This window comes from Oenanthe melanoleuca, chromosome 6 (genome assembly GCF_029582105.1).
Source record: "Oenanthe melanoleuca isolate GR-GAL-2019-014 chromosome 6, OMel1.0, whole genome shotgun sequence".
NCBI classification, from domain to species: Eukaryota; Metazoa; Chordata; class Aves; order Passeriformes; family Muscicapidae; genus Oenanthe; species Oenanthe melanoleuca.
The window spans coordinates 17,116,900-17,138,245 of NC_079340.1; the positions used below are offsets into that span (position 1 = coordinate 17,116,900).

The window sequence follows — 21,346 nt, forward strand, 5'->3', positions numbered from 1 at the left end:
GAAAGATGTAATCTTGTTCCTTGTAGGATCACAATTTTACTGTGTGACAACAGGCACAGTCAAGTCCTGCTGTAGGGATTAGCAATAGTCTCCAGATTCACTCAGTTCTGTACTCAAAAACAGAGGTGAAATGTAGCAGGATTTTACACACACAAGGAATTATTCACACAATAAAGGTGGTGTGTAAATAGCTCCAAGTAAATACCTCCCAAGCAAGGTATGTTTCTTCTGAGTGGTTATCATAATAACATCCAAAACTCACTGTGCCAGATTTATGTATCAGCAAGACACAATCATAAATACAAGATGCCTTTCAAGCACTGTGACATCCCCTTCCTGCAGATGGCTGGAAATGTTCTTAGATACAATATTTGCAATTAGCTTGCTGATGAAATTAGTGCTCTGAAATGGTTAGTTTTATAGATGCCCCTGTTACTGCCTCTCTGGATATTACTGCTTTAACCTCTTTGAGACCTTGGCTGAGAGCACTTTCTTAGGATTGCATTATTGAGAGTGCAGGTCAGAAAAAAAATATATAGCCCAGCACAAGCAGTGAGATGTGGAGTCATCAGGTGGGTGATTTGTCTGGGGCTCTAATGAGCTGCATCCTAATCCCTGCTGTCCCATTGCTGACCCTGATCTGGTTCCTCCCCTGTGTTTCTTCTTCAGTAAAATGAGGTTCTACTTACTGCCTTCCAGCCCTCTGCCCGTGGCAAAGGACATGCTCTGGCAGAGCTCAGAGTCACCACTATTTCCACTGGCCAGCCCTGGAACCTCCTTTTTTAAAGCATGAGTAATCACCATTCCTGACATGTGCTGCCCTGCTGCTCTCCTTTTACCAGCAAGAGTCTTTGGGGCATGTGACCAGAACATTTAGGAAAAATCCCTCCAACTACTGCTCCTGAATTCCCCAGAATTGTCCAGGTGCACACACTGCTGAGGACACCTGGCCCCTGCCTGCTGACTGGAGTCACTGATGGGAAGGATCCATCAGAAATACAGGGGCTTCATAGGTCATAGCAGGGGTCTTGGGGGATCCCATACTCCAGGGCACTGTTGCTTCAGTCTAGTTTGCCAATGTTCACTGCTTTGTGCCACTGAGATGTGAGAGAGCAAAGTTTCTTCCATAGCAAGCAAGCAGGAATTTGAGATTTTGATGGAGTTTCTACTCTCTTTGCACCAAAGCTCATCAATGTCTCAGGCTGATTTTCACCTTTCATGGACAATAAAGTAATTTGGTCATAACAAACAGCTGCTCATCTGAAAGAGGACTGGCATGAATCATAGCGGAGGCATGAATCAAAGAGGACTGGCATGAAAAGCTCATGCTCATTTCTGAGCACTGCATTATGCCCTGATTAATTGGCAGTGCCTTATGGCTCTATCAATAGGACATGCTCCCTGGAAGAATGACACATTTTCCAGAAACCCTCAGCAGACCCAAGCATGTATTATTGATGAGCTAGGAGAAAATCATCTGGGTATTTTCACAAACCCAAGCTTTAAATCAGTTTTGCTAAAAGGCCTGTCAGTCTTTTTGATTATGTTTCCCTCTGAAATAAATTTCCCCTGAGGAAAAATCTTCAGTTCTGGCACAAGCCTGCAGCTCAGGAGACCTGAGCTCCCTCCTTGGTTCTGTGGCAGATCCATGGTGCCCACGGCACCATGGAGATCGAATTTAACAGCATGCCCCAAGATTGTGACTTCTCTTTAAGTAGTCTCACAAAAAAATGAAAAGCATTCAGCTGCTGCCAACTATCTTGGCTGTCCAGTAGTGCTCCCTGATCCCTGCAGCATTTGCAGACCTACTTTGGAGAACTTTTCCATCTTCTCCTGTTTCCTGCAGGGGTATTATCTGTGCTTGCGAGGATTCAATTAATGCCATTGATGTGGAATGTTGTTCCATTCATCACTGGCCACAGCATCTAATGAATAGGATAATCTAATTCTCCCCAAATAAATATGACACCAAATTAAAAGGGTTCATAAACAGCCTCCAAAACAAGTGAGTTTGTTTCAATTTATTGCCTTTTAAATTGCACTGGATCTCTCAAGTACCAACCTAGCTATAAACAAACGAGTGACTGAGTTTGAGAGTTTATTATCACTAATGTTTGCCTTTATTTATACTAGATTTGAGTGTTAATATTAGCTGAAGAACAGAAAAAGGGAGGTCATCCAAATGCCACAGTTTTTAGCCACGATTTTCCTAAACCAGTGAGAGAGCTTTAAGGAACAATGTATTCTAGACAATTATTTTTGCTGTGTTTACTGTCACTGAAACATTCAACAAAGTAGTTATGACCTATCATTAGAACCATGCAAAAAGTCCACCAGGAAACCAGGAAAAAGTTGCAATGCCTAGTGGCAACTCCTCACCCTATCTTCCACCAAAACCCAAAGCTACAGCTCTTCTAAGTTTTTGTCTGATGTAATTTTATTTGGGAGCCAATCATTAGAAAATTTATTGTATATGTAAAGACAGATGATCTTGTCAAGCTCTTTCTGAAGGTAGCCTGGTTTTCAGTATCCTGTCTTCTCTGAACAGACTTTCCAGAATGCCTGGCAGGAAAGCAGACAATTAATGGGGTTGTGGATTTCATACAGGATGATATAGATGAAGGAGAAAGAGAGAGAATCTGTAGACTTAGTGTGGTGCTTAAATAGAACATCATATTGGCTCACCAATTTAACTGTAGACAATACCTGGTGCTTCAGAAAACCCCATCTTGTGCTTTACTGCTTGAAAATCTTATTTATTCAGCAGCTTCTATAATGGATTTTAAACTCTTTCCTGAAATTAATCAACTTAGCCTCATTACAGACAGTCTCATGAAGTGAAGATTTATCTGTACATGGCTTTTACAGTTAGCACATCACTCAGGGTAACACAGCTGTGGCTTAGAAATCCAGAGCTATCATGTCTGCAAAGCAGAAAACTGCCTTGTGCAGGGGTTTTCTTTCAGTCCCAGAAGGAGGACAGGCAGTGAGGAACAGAACCACAGAATGGTGTGGAAGGGACCTTTAAAGTCCATCCAGTCCAGCCCACTTGCAATGAGCAGGGACATCTTCCAGCAGATCAGGCTGCTCAGAGCCCCCTCCAGCCTGAATGTTCCCAGGGATGGCACCTCCAACACCTCTCAGGTGCCACTGTCTCAGTTCTGGCAAGGCTAGAAATGGGCAGCAGCTGGAGCTTTTCCTATTCCTTCTTGGAACCTTTGGGGATCCATTTAAACTCTGAAATCAGACCCCCAACACTGATCTCTTCTGTTAGAGAAGATTGCTAGTGACATTTAAAGTAATGACTCTCTCCTCCCTTTTGAAAAACATCAGCCTTTATTTTAGCTAAAATAACAAGGGACCTTTCAGCTCAGTGGCTAAACTGAGCAACTGAGGGGGAAACTGTGGTTCTCTGGCTTAAACTAAAATAGAAATATAGGAGATATTTCAGAAAGTAAAAGTTATGTTCTCAGGAAAACTGAATATTAAGATTTTCCCCTCAAAAATGTCATGTTTAAGCTTCAGATTAGTGAAACATTCCAATAATTGTTTTTCAGCTTGAATCAGCTTTAAAAATAAAGTTGCCATTTTAAAATCAATAGATATAAATGTTGACTTTCATTTCCCCCCTATTTTTATGGCTGACATCAATTTATAGGCTCAGTTAAATTTCATTTATGTCCACCAAATGCCTTTTATTTTTTTTCTGAATATAGTACTGCCAATAATATTTTGCCCAGTGCTGACTGTGATTCTATGCTTCCCTAGACCATTGCTACACATGACTCAGTTCCTGTTTGGACTGTAATTCAATTTCAGAGCTCACTGCCATCTATAATTCCAAAGAGCAATTTCAGCTGAAAACCTAAATTGAATTACAGATTCATATTGCATTGCTCACTATTTATTAATAATATTGTGCCCACAACATATCCTGTTCTTCATTACCACAGAGAGAACAGTACTGGTTCCTCTGTGTGATCCAGAGCTATTTATTTCTCCAAATGTTAGGTTCCTGCAAGTACAGAACCTACAGACATCTGTGTTTATTTTGTAATAAGTACTTTTATCTAGCCAGAAATGCAGAAAAGCTTTCTCAGGACTATACTTGGATGTATCATACAACTTCTATATCACAGAAAAATATTACTATATCACTATAAGTATTTACTTCCAACTGGAAGAATGCAAAGTATTATGGGATAAAGTCCCTGTGAACCTTGAACTCCCATACAGTGACACTTTTAAGGGTTGGGCACACAACTTTCAGTCAGAAATGACAACTCTAAGCCTCCAGTAAGTCCAAGGTACAATGCTGATGCATTTGTAACAGGAAGGAATGTTGGGGAAACAGAGACACAGCTTGAACAAGTAATGCTTCCTTCCAAGCACACAGAAACCCAGATCCTCAGGATTGACTCTTTCAGTCTCAGAGGGCAGTCAGATGCCAAACCCCAAACCATTAATTTTTTTCTGCAGCCTAACATAAGGTTTTTAGTGAAGAACAAAAACTAATGGCAACTTCTTGGAACCACAGGGATGAGTTCTTTGGGTTCAAATGTATGACACCAGAAGACCAAACAACAATTACTTACAAGGCCAATAATGTTTGCAGTGAAGGGAGAGATGGGGAATTGGAGTGACCTTGTTTGCATGTGAGGAGAAGAGCTCTCTGCACTGTGTCAAACAAAACATCTCTTGCTGCTGCAGCATCCCAGGCATGGGGATGTCCTGCAGTTATTCACCCCAGACACTAAAGAAGTGAAGAGTCTTTGGAGTCAGCTCAGGCATTTGGGTTCAAGGCAGGGGTTGAAGGAAAGCCTGACAGGTCTTTGGCATGCTCCCATCTTAGCATAGTACAGTTTGCTGCTACCTTCCCAACAAAGGAGATTCCACACAATAATCCCTGAGGATGGTGTACATTTCATGATCAGATGGCCACCTTGCCAGAAAAACAAGCTGCTTCAAGACAGCCAGGCAATAAGCCATGACACTAGGAGACTCCATTATCCCATCTGGGTGTCTGTGGCAGGCAGTATTTAAACACTGCATTTTACATTAATGCATCAACAGTGATTTACCATTAATTCTTTCATTTAAGAATTAAAAAAAAAAATCATCAGTTTCCATTCAGGAAGGCTCCCATCTGCCCAGCAGTGAGGGTGCTCTGCCCTTGAGCCCACACTAGAACAAATAGTGGAGCCATCCGTGAGAGCACAGCCCACCTTCCCTTCCCCCGGGCCACACACTGTGCTGCCCTGTGTTTTGGCAAGCCCACCCCCAGCTCTGAAGGGAAGTGCTGTCTGGGCAGCCTCAAAGATGCCCCAGGGTCAGCTCTGGTGCCTCAGGCAAAGCTCTGGCCCAGCCCAGCCCCTGCTCAACAGCCTGCAGCAGCCAGGGCTGCCTCTGTGCACTGATGAGGAAACCACAGGGACAAAATCTTTCTCAGATTATTTCCTGCCCTTGAAACACTTTCCTTAACATGAGGACATGGTAAAGAGATCTCCCACTTTGCCTGACTAAGATATCTGCTATTCTCTTCTTCCACTTCCTGACAGGAACAATGTTCTTTTAACCTCAGCTTGAACACTTAAACATATTTTATCCAAAAATTACTCCAAACTGTTGCAAAATAGAAAGACAAGTGAGGCTAAACCGATTCAATCTTTTTTTCTTTCCAGAAGTCACAGTGATGACATATCTCTTAAGAAGCAGGGCCTTTGCTTGCCTGTGGCCAGGTCACATCTGCTCTGGGTTTCTGGGAGAATGAAGCAAGACTAAATGAGGTCAGCTTTCTCTGGAACAGAAACTCTCAGGGTTAAACACAAGTACGTGCATTAGCTATCTGGAACAGCCTTCTGTTAGTTTTCCAGGTCTCAGGAGCAGAGCTAACAGCTGGAGACAGCCACCCCAGGTACAGCTGGGTGTGATCTGGGCAGAGAGCTGATGTGCCCACACCCCATGGGGCTGAGGGCTAGCACAGCTCCAGCTGTGGGTGCTGCACCTGGGGACACAGGGCAGCCACCCTGCAAGGTGGCATTAGTGCTGTCCCTGCACATGGGTCTTTCTGCAGCACAGCAGGAAGGAAAAGGCTGGCACAGAGGCAGCAGAAGGCCTACACCAGTCCTGGGCATTTTTTTCACTGCCCCTGTTGCCTTTTCCTTGTCAAGCTTTTATCTTGATTTTTGTGCAATAAAATCATGTTAATAAAACTGTGAATGAATAGAAAGGCCCTAAGTCAATATTTGCACCTAGAAAAGACTGGTTAGAACAGCTTAGGAATTGATCCTGATTTATTAAAGCACCTGTTCACCCAGGGAACATTTTAGCAGCAATCAATATGTAATTAAATCTTCATTGATGTTTTACAATTGTTTTGTTTCCCAGCAATTACAGTGATAGAATCAACTTCCCCTGGTTGTTCCTCCTTTCCAGCTTTACTACTGATCTCCTGTGAGCATTCTGGCAACTCACTTACCATCTCCCAAGCTGTTATTAATAAACTGGGATCACAATCACAGTGAAACAGCTCTAATCCATACCCACTGTGCTAAGCACAGGCCAACAGCAAAATCCAACCTCTGACCTGAGTAACCCGATAACAATAACAACAACAGGAGCTCTGGGGAGAATTAGTGAAATCACACAACTCTGAACTAAAACGTGCTTGAAGAGCTGATCTTTCATTGGCTTTTCTAGTCAGACTTTGGGTCCCTCAAAGCTGGGGTTGTTTTCACTTGCTGCCTGCCCAGCTCCAGGAAACAGAGGTGTTGTGAGTGCAGCAGTGTAAACCACTCCTGTTCCTGCTCAGGCAGACACAAATTCCCATTTGGCCGTTCCAAAGTAACACCCCAAACACACCAGAATGGGTCATACTTTGAGTAAAACCTCCTCACACGACTCTGGCCGGAGGAGAGCCCTGCTGCAGAGCCGGGCTGTGGGCTGAGAGCCCCGAGCTGGCTCCCCAAGGGACGGGGACCTCGCCCCTCCGTGTCAGCCTTGCGGCGGCCGGGAGGGAGAACGAACGGGGGGAGGAGGGAAAATCCCACCCGCAATTCCTTCCTCGGGGCTCCCGCGGGCCGGGCCCGGGGTGCGCGGGATGCTCGGGGTGCCTGGGATACCCCGGAATGTCCCGGGATTCCCGGGATGCGATGATATCCCGGGATGCCCGGGATGCCCCGGGGTGCGGGGTTCGCGGGGTGCCCAGAATACCTCGGGGTGCGCAGGATATCCTGGGATGTGTGGAATGCCCGGAGTGCCCCGAATGCCCCCGGATACCCTGGGGTGCGCAGGATGCTCCGGGGTGCGCGGGATTCCCGGAATGCCCCGAGATGCCCGGGATGTCCCGGGATGCCCAGGATGCCCGGAATGCCCAGGATGCCCCGAGATACCCAGAATGCTCAGGATGTCCCAGGATGTCCCGAATGCCCAGGATGCCCTGAATGCCCAGGATGCCCGGGATGCCCGGGATGTCCCGAATACCCAGGATGCCCGGGATGCCCAGGATGTCCCGAATGCCCAGGATGCCCCGAATACCCAGGATGTCCCGGGATGCCCAGGATGTCCCGGGATGCCGGGTGCCGGTGCCGCCGCCGGCTGCAGCGCTCCCCCAGCAGAGGGGAGTGTAAGCACAGTGTTCGCCGCCGCAGCTCCGCACGGCACCCGCAGGCCCGAACCGACTCAAAAAACCCCAAACCGTCACGAAACAGGCAAATCTGATCATCCATGTCAATTAGAACAAGCGGCTGTGAAAAACCACGTGGGATGCTTTGACCAGCAGAAGGGACAAACGAGTCCTTGTCCCTCACTGGCCCATGTCCCTCAAAAACTGAGAAACCCCCACCTTGATGCTCAGCCTAGAGACCAGGTGAGAAACTGGGATATTACCGAAAAGAGGCAGAGACTGAAACCTCCTCTTCGTGCTCACTTGAGGTGTGTTGATACCCTGACCCCAGCACCCTGATCTGTGTCCTGGACTCGCCAAGACCTTTTGCACTTGCCACTCTCATGGCCCTGAGTCCTGCTAATCTCAGCAGTGCAAGGAAGGCAGCACCCCTCAGCCAAAAATTCACCCACTTGATCAGAAAAGCTTCTTTACTGAACACATTTACTGAAAGGCTTTTTGTAACTACACATTTAAAGGATTGCTTTAAGTGTGGAGAACAGTGGTCAAGGCAGACCCAAACTTCTCAAACTTCTCATACTGCTCTCTCTGTATCACTGTCCACATTTGGGACTTCACTTGGAGGCAATTTTGGAGGGAGTCCACTGACTGCTGAGAATTTACTGTGAAACTAATAGTAGAAACAGGTCTGCCCCCACAGGCAGGGTATCCTGTGTTCACCAAAACCAAATAATCCGTGCCAGTTTTGATTCCTCCACGGTCTGACATTGATGCAGGGACTTGAACTTTCTGGTCTTTCCCAGCAGACAAGCAAGAAGGAAATTAGGCACACAGCCTTCAACTTTCACATCCTTGCAGCCAGCCTGGCTCTGCCATTCACTGCTCCTTGGGGAGGTCCCTCTGATGTTTTGTAGATAAGGCTAAACTACTGCCTCTGGCACTAAATTCTCTGTTCTGACCCATGCCCTAAAGCCTCATTAATATCTGGGCCTCCTTCCAGACCCATCCTGCAAGCATCAAATGGCCCCCAACTCTATCAGTGAAATTAGCATGGTTTCAGGGCAGCCCAAGCTTTGTAGGGTTGTTCAGACTTGTGAAACAGCTATAGAGTGTTTAAAAGAACCTTTAATTCCATGTCAAAGTGCCATCCTTCACAACAAGTTAACATAGGAGGAAAATTTAAAGAATAAAATGGAAATAAGAAATTAACATTTCCCCTTGTGTTTGAAAAACTGTTTGGGAAGTGGATAGCATTCCACATGCAATGAGCACCCATATCCATCAGAGAGCTTCAGATATCTCAACCATTAATTGATCTTTTTTCCCCCCTCACTTGGATCAATGGAAAGACTTTCTACAAGTACATTTTCAGAACCTTGTTCACCATTAATCTTCTCTCTGTATCCTTTTCAATATCTTCCTCCTAGAGTCCATCAGTCACTGCCACAGAGATTCAGCAAGGCTGTCTTGTAATCCCCACTGGTATCCTCCTGACAGGAGAAAATATTAAAAAATGGGTGAGTATGGAAGTTGCTCTGCATGCTCCAAGTGCTGACGTTGTCAGTCTGTGGAATATTCCCACACAGGAAAAGGACTTTGGAAAGAGCAAGCCAGACTTCAGCAGAGTTGCTGCCAGCTGACACACCATCAAAAGCAAGTAGAGAAATGAGGCTTGTAGCTACCACCTGAAACAACATTCACCAAGTCCAATTTTTTCCTTTGGAATGCAGGTGAGCAATTGATCAAGGCTCTGTCCCACAGAGCAGCACAAAGTCATCACAAATGACAGCAAGCAAACCTGTTGTGTTCAGATTTTTTGTCCCTGGGTATTCATGTAGCACCTCTTCCCTACAGGAAGGGAAAAGTCACTATAATTAGCCCTGACACATAGCATTTTTTAAAAAGCCACAAATGTGGTCATTTTGGCCTCGAAGCACTACAGAAAATATTCATAGGTTAAAAAAAAGTGTTCCCTTTGAAAGTTTTGTGGTGACAGGTGTAAAGCTAGTTCCAATTCTGAGAAGGAATGAATATTCTGAACAGAGCCTTGAAGACTGATCATTAATCAACACGACAGACAATGGCAGTGTCAGTTATGGGAAAGGCCCTTCATTATAGAACCAGACTTCCCATAGGGACTGCTAAGGACAGGGCTTCTGTGCTGCTTGCACAGGGGCAGAGGAATGTCCCAAAGTCCTTAGGACAAATGGTAAAAAACAGCATTTCAGCACTAACAGGGGAGGCACATTCACTCAGAGATGAGACTCACATGCTACAATAAGCCTTGACAAGGTTCAGAAACTGAACCTATATCACCACAGTGTAGACCAGGCTTTCACCTGGGATAAGGCAGCAAAAAATCCTCAAACAACAGGAAAAGGAAAGGGAAAAGGAAAAGGAACTAAATACCCCAGCACTATTTTGACAAATATGGATGGCACTGGCTTGAGGTTGTTAAGGATAGCATAGAGAGAGGAGAAAATGGCACAGCAGTGTGGGATAGGTATAACAGGAATGATTCATTTAATTTAGATTCATCTAGGATGTCATGAAGTGCATGGGTACAGAGAGTGGTCCATGAAAATCCTAGTGCAGTCTCTTTGGGTTTGTTTTGTGCAAGTCACTTGCAGAGAGCACAGAGTCTGGCTCACCTCCATGTCTGTCAAGGACATACTGTTAACAGGCCTAGAGAAGGAGAGCCATGACCATAGCAGAAATGGCATTGCTACTGCAAACAACCATGGAAGCATCCCACAGTGCTGGAAAGACTAGGAGTACATGCAATGGCTGAGAACCATCATATCAAGATTCTGCTTACCGAAATCATGGCAGAGAGAGGCTTTCCTGCCATACGCTTGAATTCAGGCTTTATGAGATTTAGGTCAACTTCACTTCGAGAAACAAGCACCCTTATCAGAGTTCCATCATCAGTGCCAGCCCCCTGGAATAACAGTCTTAATTAATTAATAAATAATATTAATTACTATAACAATAACGTGTGATGTTACTGGGAGTTCAAGGGATAAGCTGCGCAAACTAGTCCAGGGCAGGAGGAGTCAGGTTTCAAACATCACCTGGCAACTGTTCTGTGGAACATCTGCATCTCCTTCTGGAGGGCCCACCCTCACTCCCCTCACACACACAGTGCCAACACCACAAGCCCACCATGGAGGTGTGCACAAGTTTTGCACACGGCAAATGCAAAAGCAAACAAGCTACAGAGGTGGGAGTTGGCACTGAATACAGACTGTCCTCTGCAGCATCACCCAGGCAGTGCTTGGCTTCAACCAGCATTATTTAATCACTCACAGGAAAATTAAGATCACACTGATAACAAAACAAAAGGTTTGGAGAGCTGACATCTTGTACATACCAGTTAAGTATTACAGGGGCACAATCTGCAAATACCTTATGTATCCCCATTTGAAACTGTCATTTTATACTGTCATTGAGAGAATTGCTTCCTAAAAAGCAAATGCTGCATTCCACTCTATTAACATGAAAGGTGAGTTGTCAGCATAAACCATTTCCTGGAAAAGCCTCTTCCAGAAGTTTGTCTCCTAGAAAAGCCTCCTCCATAAGTTTTGTCTGTGTTCCAGAAAGTGGGGCTGGGCTCCTTGCAGACTCTTAAGCCAGAAAAGCCAGACTCCCTTGTTACCTTGGGCTTAAAGGGTACTCTTCTACCCACAGTGTTTGAAAGGATTCTGCTATTACTTGCAACAATTGCACTAGACCTGCTGAATTTCACCAAAACCTTGCCTCTTCTAGTTTGAATTGGTGGAAGCCAGGCTATAAGTTAAGTCAGTATGAAAACCAGTGTGCTGCAATGAAGCCTTACCTTTAAAGCATTGTACAGCCTCTCTGCAAAGTAGCAACGGATGTTCCTGGTGCATTTCACTAGGAATACAAAAAAACTCAGTAAGAATCAATGGTAATGAGACCCTACATGCTTCCCATTAATTCAGTGTGCTCAAGGAATCTGAGTTTATCTTACCCAAGAGATACCCCTTTCTTCCTACCATATATCTTTATAAAGTAGATCCACCTAATATAAGTCAACTACTGCAGAAGAAAAGGCAGCAGACTCTGACAAAGCAAAAGGAAAGGTCACCACTTACCAATAGCCAGCATGGCATCCTCAAGTGAACCACGAGTTTCACTCTTGATAGAATCTTCTATGCTCTTTCCAGCCAGTTTCTGGTATTCTTCAAACACTGTTTGAAACACAAAGAACTTCAATTTTTTACCAAGTAACCCTCAAGGCATTTTGTGCCCAATATTTACAGGCATTGTGTGGCAATATGAACACACAGATCCTGCAAAAGCAATGGCCACATTTGCATCAGCTTCAGGAGGCTTTAGTCAACATCAGAAATCAGCCACAAAGATGGATGTTAACATTTACATAAATCTAAACCACTCATGCTTCTTAATTCCCTGACTTCAGACAATTTCAGTCACCTCAAGTTTATGTGGAAACCTGACCCTTCATCGCTGTCTTTAACCACAGAAATAAAGTTAGGAACACCTTTGGTCTTGTGGTTATTGATGTCATTAGCTTCAAGAGCCAAAATAAAATCAAATTAAATCTAGGACCATGCAGCTCATGGTCCATGGACTTTAAAGTGATGACAACACCATTTCGGGAAACTTCTTATTTCAACCACAATTTAAAATAAAAACAACTGAGAAAAGAGGAGCAAAACAAGGGTGCAGATTCTAAGATATCTGAGTTCCCAGAGTAACACAAGCTCAGCAGCAGGGTCAGTGCTTGCCTTATACACCTTGGATACCCCAAGGCTCAGAAACACAGATACCTGTTTTTATTCCTAGCTTTCTAGGACTGACAAAGAAGGAAAACTGCTGTGTAATGCAATAGACATATTAAGAAACTTTGCTCATCATCCAAAATCATCAACACTCAAGACACTTTGGGGAAGTGGAATACAGCATAGACAGATGGATACAAACTTCTCAGCTCAAACCTACTCTATTAAAAAAAAAAAAAATTAAAAGCTGCAATAATTACACTCAACTTTTAAAGAAAAATAGCTACAGGTGGCTGTAGCACAGAAGAAATTGCTTGGTGCCACAGTAGGTTCCAAAGACTGGTTGCATTATCACAACAAGACGAAATACAATTCTTAAAGACAGATACAGGCAAATACTACAGAGGCCACCTATTTTTGTTTGTTTGTCTTGTTTATGTTTTAAGTGGCCTTGGGAGATTGAATTTGAAACACAAGGGGGAGCTGGCTTCCAGGGCATAGAAACAGCCTCAGAGGACCTCAGATTGGAAAAAGCTCAGGCATACCTAATTTATCTCCAGCTAAATTCACTGGTTTTGGTCCACCTGATTCACACAGTACTTGATATGCTTAGATTCAGCCAACATAACAAAATCTGTTATGTCTCAAAAGCCTTGAGATGCCAAGGTTTGGTCTCTGCTGCACGGACAGGGGGGAGCAGAAGTCTCAGCTGGAGCAGGGCTTGTGTCTTCCCTCCCAGCAGCCTCTGATGCCCTCAAAAGGACCTGGGGCAGAAATGCAGGCTGCACCCTGAGATTCTCCAGCACTGAATAACCAGCTATTTTTTTAGTGATTTGTTCTTCCCCAGAGGAACCCATATCCAAGGGATGTGTCTGTTCACCACATGCTCCTACTTAATTAGGATGGTACTCACTCACTCACTTCTTGGATTTATAAAAACAACTATCCACTAATCACCACTGTACAGGGATTCCAGGACAAGCCACTTGATTTTTCAGCCAAACTAAATCATCACAATCTTTCACAAAATCTGCTGGCAGCTTTTGGTTACTGGGTGACCAGGGATTAGAAAATAGGCTGAGGTACTTATTTCTGACCACCCATGTCTCTCATCTATAGCCCCCTCTTTTTGGCTAGGGTGATTTTTGATTTTGGAGGCTTGGCAGTGCAGTGATGGTAGTGTGGGCTCTGCTCCATACCTTTCATCAAGTGTGTGGCACTCCTTTTGCACAAGATGGTGATGAACTGTATCTCATCAGTGCCCCGTATCTTCTCTCCAGCAGCAAAGAGAGTCTGTGATTTAACACACAGTTATCAGCAAGCTGTACTGTGTGTGCAGCTGGAAAAGGATCAGAGTCTGGCTGGGGTAAAGGGGTTGGGAGTAACTGAAACCACTGTGAGAACCACAGTCTCCCAGAATGGCTGGTTATGAAAACCTTTCTGTCTTCTAGACAGACTGGAACATCCACTATCTCCATCCTTTCTACCCCTCCTGCAGCAGCTCCACCATGCCCACATACTTCCACATCTCAAAAGCAGCTGAGCCAAAGCCCAGGCCTCATCACTCCTCTTGGGAATGGCAGAGCTCAGCAGGCAAAATTGAAAAACCCCAGACTACTTAAAGATAACCCCACCCCAAATTATTGTGACTCCAGTCCTCTGCTGACTCTGAAGCACTCTGAAGTTCAAGGTGGGAATGCAGGGGTATGCAGTGATCACAGGTGTTTGAGAGTACCTCTGCATCCTGAAGAGCCAGGGCTGTGTCCACATACAGGGTGGCATTGTCCCTCTCACCCTATGAGCAGAAAAAGAAAGGCAACACTTTTATCTCATGAAGAGTCTTCCATAGATAAGGATTAGAGCATTCATTCTGAGCAAAGATCAATTATCCTCTCAGTTATCTATTCCTGCAGAGTATTCAAGCAGTAAGATTTCAGACAGCACAAGTGCTAACTCCTTTACTGAAAGGTGCTGAAATCAATCATATCAATCAGAGTAAAAAATTGCTCAGTTATTCTGCTGCCAGGCAGGGAAATTAAAAAAATGTGGTAGGGTGAAAGCACTCAGTATTGAGGACACAGACCCTGGAAAATTGGTGAATCCTAGTAAGGGCCACTATTTTTTAAGGCCCTTGTAGAGTACAATGGCTTTACACCTATGTGAAAGTGAGGGGTGTCTCTGCAGCAGAGCTGGCTGGAAGTTCCCAGCTCTCTTCCTGCTGCTAAGGGAGGGAGATTTCCCTGCTTCAGTCACCTCAAAGCTGAAACAGATCCAGTCCAAGTGACATGGTTGTCTCTGGTGATCATGACTGTACTGGCTCTCCTACTGCATATATTCTCCAAAAAGGAAGAGAACAATGTAAAGACCTTTATACCATAATTTCCCTTCTCCAGCATTACCTGAAGAAGACAAACCAAAATCTGTTCCAAGTAGCCACTTGTTTCCGATTTTATGTCTTGTTCCAGATCAGAACCGTATTCTACCCAAGGGAAAGAGAAGGACAAGGGAAGGATTTGTTATTTATTTAGGTGATACAGTCAAGATATTACCAGTAACCCAAGCACACACAATAGCCTGACACTGGGCAAGAGGGTCATTGAGGAAAAAAACAGGGCTGAGAGCAGCTCACACCCCCTGTGATAGCCAGGTCAGCATTTGCATCCAGCTGAGTCACTAGCTCCCCTGATGTCCAAGAAATAAACCCAGAGTTAATTTAAGAGGTACAACTGAAGGGATGAACAAGATAAAATATTTACAAATACATATTTAGATTCCCATCTCTTTAATGGGGAGAAAAGCCAAGTACAGCTATAGTTTTGTTTATATTGTGACAATACTCTGTAGCCAAACTGAACCAGATTTGTAATCTGCTGACCCTTTGCTGGAGCTGGATGAAGACCTAGAAAGGGATTTTCAAATTCTCTCAGTATAGCCGTGTTCTGTTTGCCAGCTGAAAGCAGTTCCATTGCCTTTAGAGTTAAATGCTTTTAGAAAAGCCATTTCTTGCTGACAGTGCTAGCTGGTAACACTGTTGTGCTCTGACCACAGAAATCTGAGCCCCAGGCACTTACCTTCTTTGTAAGCCTTGATTATCTCCTTGATCTGCGCTTTTGTACGAGATGCCAGGATCTCTATGATAACACTTTCTCTCGTTCCCACACCCTATAATAGAAAACAGAGTGGAGAAATAAAGGTGGAGAAAGGCATCCAGTGATGGAGGGTGATTTACTGCTAGGGAAGTGTGGGGAGGGGAGGAGTTGGATGGCAGCTGAGTGTCAGGCTGTGTGCTGAGCTCGTGATGAAACTGGAGACACAAAACACATTTGGGTTGAACAGGATTTCTTTTACCGAGGTGCCTAATTTGTAAAGGATGATTTTATGTCACCCTACATTTCTGCAATGCTTTTCTGGAGTCAGACCTCTGATGACAGACAACATTAGAGGAATGCAGGGAGACCAGTGCTTGGCTAGTCAGTCCATCTTTGGACCATTTTAACAGACCACTCTGCATATGAAACTTGTAAAGATACATTACCAATAGGTAGGATCTCAGCCCTTGCACCACCACTCTTTGATTCCTTAAAGGTTTCATGGCTCAGCTGGGGCATCAGGGCAGCAGGTTTGGATGTGAATTTAGTTTTGCTGTTTTCTTCCCAGGCTTTATGTCAAGTATGTACAGAAACTTTCTTATAGCCAGAAATATTTAAGCAGCATTTCCCCCCAGAATATTAATAGTACAATTAAGTATTTCTCAAAGGCTACTGCTAATAACAAACTTAACCATGCAACAGCCCAGTTATTAACACTTGCACAATTGCAATAAATTAGCACTGTATCTGTGCTACTACTTAGACATCAGCATGCAATTTGCTTACCTTCATAGCATCATACAGCTCCTTGGCATCATACTTGAATGGGGAGTACATGAGAGCTACAATGAGCCTCTCAAAGTTGCCACTCAATTCAGACTTCAGGCTTTCAATCAGATCCTGTTAAATGTGCATCATCACATGGTTACATAAACAGCCTCACAGGATCATTTTGCTGCTTCCATCCCCATGGCCCAAGAATGACAGCACTGTTGATAGTTCATTAAAAAAGGTCCAGGAATGGAAAAAGGCACCTAAGTCCAAAATGAGATTTGTCTAGGTGCTTACACATTCCCTGTTTTCTTGATACTTGGGCTTTCTCAATCATTAATCCTGCAGCAAATCTTTCTCCACCCTGCTTAACTCAGTGAGCAGAACCAGGTAGCTGAAGGCTTTGCACTGAGCTCCAGACAGAGCTGATTCCCAAAGCCTGCACATAAACCTGCACCCAGGACATTTGCAGGATCAGGAATGCAGTCTGCTTGAAGACACACCTCAAACTTCCCTTTCACTATAATGCAGGTTTTCCAGGGCTTTCTGTTTTAGTGGGATGCAAGCACTCTATTCCTTGTTCATTACCCCCCATCCCCATATTTCCTGAGGGTACAGTCTGCTGGTGAAAAAATTTTCCCAATAAAAGTAAGATTTCATCCAGGAAACACAGAGAGATAAAGGAAAACATAAGTTGTTGATAGCCACGGAATTTCCAAACAAGTGTAATTAAATAAGTCCTTAAATTGAACTTTTTTTGACATTTAAAAAGGCCTGAAACAAACCAGTATTTTACTTAAAATGTCACTTAGAGGGGTATCAATTTTTGTTACAGCTTCAAATCAATAAGAAGCTTCACTTCAAGTTAAAACTGATTTTTAAAAAGCATTTCTGGTCAAAATGCATTTTTAAAAAATGTAATCTAGGAGAAAAACATTTTTTTTCTGGTCAAAAATAAATTTTACATATTCATTGCAGGCCTTATAAATAGATATTAGTCTACTTATTTGCAGAGGGCTGCATATAGCTTGCATCATGCTTTCAGGGTGAACTGCACGCCCATTTACTACATCCTGCATGCAATAAACCAATGATTGAATATGACTTTGTTGTGGAAGAACCTTTCCAAACTGTGCTTTGAAGGATTTGGCAATCTCTTGACGCTGCAGATTGCTCCTCTTGGTTAGGACATCAATTATAGCTTGTTCATCAGTCCCTGTGGAAAGCAACGATAAATCATAAATACAGTGCACAGAATAAGCTGGGACTGGTCCAAAATCCCAAACTGAATATTCAGACAACTTTGTCTGGTTCATTGCCTTTGTGTAGAAGTTTAAGTACATTCTGAGGAGACTTTGAAATTAGTTTTTCACAATAAAAAAGAAGTGATATCTCTGGATGCAAATTTCCTAAGGAATGGGTTTCAACTTAGCAATTATAAGAAGAACATAGAATTTACATATGTGGTTGGAGTCAACTCACCAAGCCCTTTCATGGCCTTGTACAGAATCTGAGCATCAGGTGCAGCATTAAAATGTAAAGCACCTGCCACGGACCTGCCCTCTGCTTCACTCTGAAAAACAAAGAAAAATACACAGCTTTCCACCACTGCTTTTCATCAGCTGAATAAAAAGTATTTGAAAAGCATATTAATGCTATTTATTGCCTATACATGGTGAAATCCCAGAAAATAGGAGAGACTGGCCTGAAGTTTCTCAGCAGAACAAAAAGAGAACAAGTTCCTGTTCCCACCTGCCTGTACCAGCCTTTGCTGCTGGCACAAACACGAAGTGCAAAGCACTGCAGACTGTGCTGCAAGCCCTGTGAGGTGCAGGCAGTCTGGCAGAAAAAGCACAGGCTGCAATAGACTGGACTTTCCTATTCACCCCTTAATTACAGTCCTTCATAGCATGGATGCTATTGTGTCACACTGCACTTCTCAGTGGGTGGGTGCAGGGTAGTTTTCAGATGGTTTTTTGAATTCCTGAAATAGTCTTGTTCTCAGAGACCATTTTTTCCAGTAGTTGCTGAAAGAACTTCTGCACAGCTGTTTTCAAGAAGGGAGCATCTCCATGGGAAGGATTTGGGCCAAAAGAATATTTTGAAGGAAGAGATCCATCTGGAGGAGTGCAGGTTTTATGTTCTTCCCTGTACCCAGAATCAGATACAACTACACAAGAAGCCTCCTAATGAACTCCTGAGGTGCTGACAGTACCAGTCCCAGGTAAGTCTCAGGTACTGAGACTTATTTTAGTGACCACAAGTTAGTAGAGCCATTGACCAGAAGCAGGCATAATTTAACAAAGCTGGTATTTGGAACTGGCTTGAATACGTTATCACATCTGTCACAAGCTGGTCCTATAAACAGGGGGAGTATGTGGTTGGGTAGGCATGAAGAGTCATCATCACTTTATAACAATAATAGACACAATTTTCTCCTTCCTAGAAACAAAGATATTTGTTGGAAACTGCTATATTCTCATAAATTTACCTTTAGAGGCAGGGTTAATATGAAACTATTGGTATCAGTACGACCTGATACCTATTTTAATGGGGACGGCTTCACAGTGAGATAAAAATCAGAAATTACAGATCAGAAGGAAACAATGGGGTTGTCCCACCTGGTTTGCATAGCATGGACCACCAAGTGCCACCAATCCTGCTATGATGGAAATCCCTCATTCCCACGTGAAGGAGAGCCAGTGGACACAGCTGGCACCTTTGCATGCTGGCCCCTCCAGGAGCAGTGACAAGCAGCCAAGAGCCAAGGAGGATACTGAGAGAGGCAGCATGCTCAGCAATCAGCAAGACTTGGAGAAGTTTGCTTTACAGCCAGCACAGAGACACTCCTGCACCATCACACCTTGCTCCCAGCAGAAAGAGCAGCTGTGAAGCAAATGGTGTCAACAGGAAACTTCACAAGAGATGCAGCTTTGAACCCAAATGGTCTCTGAGCAGCAAGTTTAAGGCTGAGGTAAAGCTGTCACTGAAGAAAAAAGCAGTGACAGAGCAGCTGGCATTGCCACCTCTAACAGTTTGTCACTGGCCCAGAAGCATTTGGCTGAGCTGGCAGGACCATTCCAAGTGCTCCTTTTCCAGCCCTCTGCCAAGATGGCCAGCAGCACCTCCCTGGGAAGCAGGCTGGACTCATCCATCCGAGTTTGGTCAGGATGGTCAATCCTCTCCAGCTGCATGCAAGGGCCCTGTGCAGAATTCCCCAAACATTCTGGACCCATGACTGAGCTGGGTGACTCAGTGAAAGAGGGAGCACAAAGCTGAGCTTTCACTGGGAGGCAGTGGAAATGAAACAATGATCTTTTTTTGGTGCTAATTCCCATAAACAGTTACTGCCCTTCCTGGATCCAGCAGCACGTTTGTGACTCACTCATGCACCTCATTCTCTGTGCACATATTTGCTGCAGCACAAATAAAATGGAACCAGCTTTTCAGAGAATCCCTGTTCACTTTGGTCTTGTTTCCCAGCTGAATTGATCCTACAGACCCTGACTGAAACTACTCAAGACACTTGAGCTCATGTAAATATAAATAATTGCATGAAAGCAGCACAGGCAGGCTACCTTACAGCTGATGCTGTGATAAGTTTTATCTATAAATGAAGGGAAGAAGGAATAAAAATTTTCCCATCAAAATATTTCCAAACCTAAACAATAGGCTTTATTTTTTTTTTTTTTTTAAGCTGGAACCTGGAGACAGTTTGGGTTACTGTTTGGGATTTTTTTCAGTCAATATTTTCTGAGAAAGTTTCACATTTTTTCATTCCTTTTGCTTTTGAACTGCATTTTTTATGAAGGGTTTAGAAAAGCAAAAATTTCCCCCATCCTTCTCTGGATCTCTCATTTTCTTCTCATGCCTCCACTCCCTACAACACCAATTGGTATGAGATCACTGGAGTTTAAGGGCTATTCTCCTTCTTTTCTCATTCTAAGTTTACAGATTATTTCCAGCTTGGGGGTAGCAGGGAATAGATCATCCAAAAGGAAAAAAAAAATAATTGAGAGCTACTCCAAGCTCAGCAAAAACATCTATTTTATCATACCAAGCATCCAAAGGAAAGAGGGAGGCAGAGAAAACTCAGAAGGAAGATTACAATTTTAATCTCTCTGGGAAAAAAATAATTTTGAGACCTGGGAGCAAACCTGGCCAGAGGTACCTGCTGCCTGGTCTGAGCCAGACCCAGGTGCTGCCTCAGCCATCCCATGAGCTTCCCCCCATCCTGCCACATTCCTCTCAAAGCCACAAGCATTTGCCAGAGAACATACACAGCATTTCTGGCTCCTGGCAAAGAGACTGGCTGTTCAGGACACATTATTGTTGCAATAATAAAAACCCACCAAAGATAGATTTTGTGGCTTGACCATATCTTTCTATGTGACCACAGCACAACAGGGGACCAAAAATGGGGACAGGGCAGTCCCTGAACTCACTGCCACAGGAGAAGGGAGCAGACAAGGAGCCCACAGCCTCCCCATGAACACAGGGATACAAACACCCCCTGCACTCTCTCAGCTGAGGATCCAGATAGGGTCTGCTCCTCTTCCTACACCATATCAACTCCTCCTTCATCAGTGTTTTTGAAGTGCAGGATGCTATTTGACAGCCAGAAAAACAGTAAAAAAGTATTGCTGATTTTTAAAGGAAGCTCTTCATTCACACAGAATGCCTGATGCAACTTATAAGTTACCTTATTACAGTGCCAAAAAAACCTCAGAGTGTCAGAATATCCTCTACTTACCCAGGCCTTCCACCATGCCATTGTGGTCTCAGTAGTGATGCCTGGGTCTGTTGGTGAAGAAAACCACACATATCACACCTCAAAGTTTGGGAAGCTGAGACTTGAAGGGAGGCATAGGGAGGAGAGGAAGAAACAAAAGTTCTTTTCAATGAACTTACCCCAGGAAAAATGGAATAACTGTACTCCTCTGGAGGCTTGTTCCCTCTGGAAGCCACAGAATGTAACTGGCCTCTCAGGCACACCAGGTATAAAGCATCCTTATCTACAGATTCCACAGGGCAACACCCTCAGACATGGCTCAACCTGTTTTGCACATATGATCTCACAGGGAGAGATCAAG

General features: G+C 44.0%; 1 protein-coding gene across 1 annotated transcript; it reads right to left on the minus strand.

Annotated features, from left to right (window-relative positions):
• Positions 1-8,729: 8,729 nt before the first annotated feature.
• LOC130254805 (annexin A8-like) lies at positions 8,730-21,346 on the minus strand. The gene is made up of 13 exons (XM_056494806.1): positions 21,165-21,346; positions 21,007-21,053; positions 17,736-17,826; positions 17,375-17,469; positions 16,269-16,382; positions 15,465-15,555; positions 14,793-14,872; positions 14,129-14,188; positions 13,593-13,686; positions 11,743-11,838; positions 11,463-11,521; positions 10,443-10,565; positions 8,730-9,114 (listed from the first exon to the last, which is right to left on the minus strand). The coding sequence occupies exons 2-13, from the start codon at positions 21,025-21,027 to the stop codon at positions 9,058-9,060; spliced, it is 981 nt and encodes a 326-aa protein (XP_056350781.1). The 5' UTR covers positions 21,028-21,053; positions 21,165-21,346; the 3' UTR covers positions 8,730-9,057.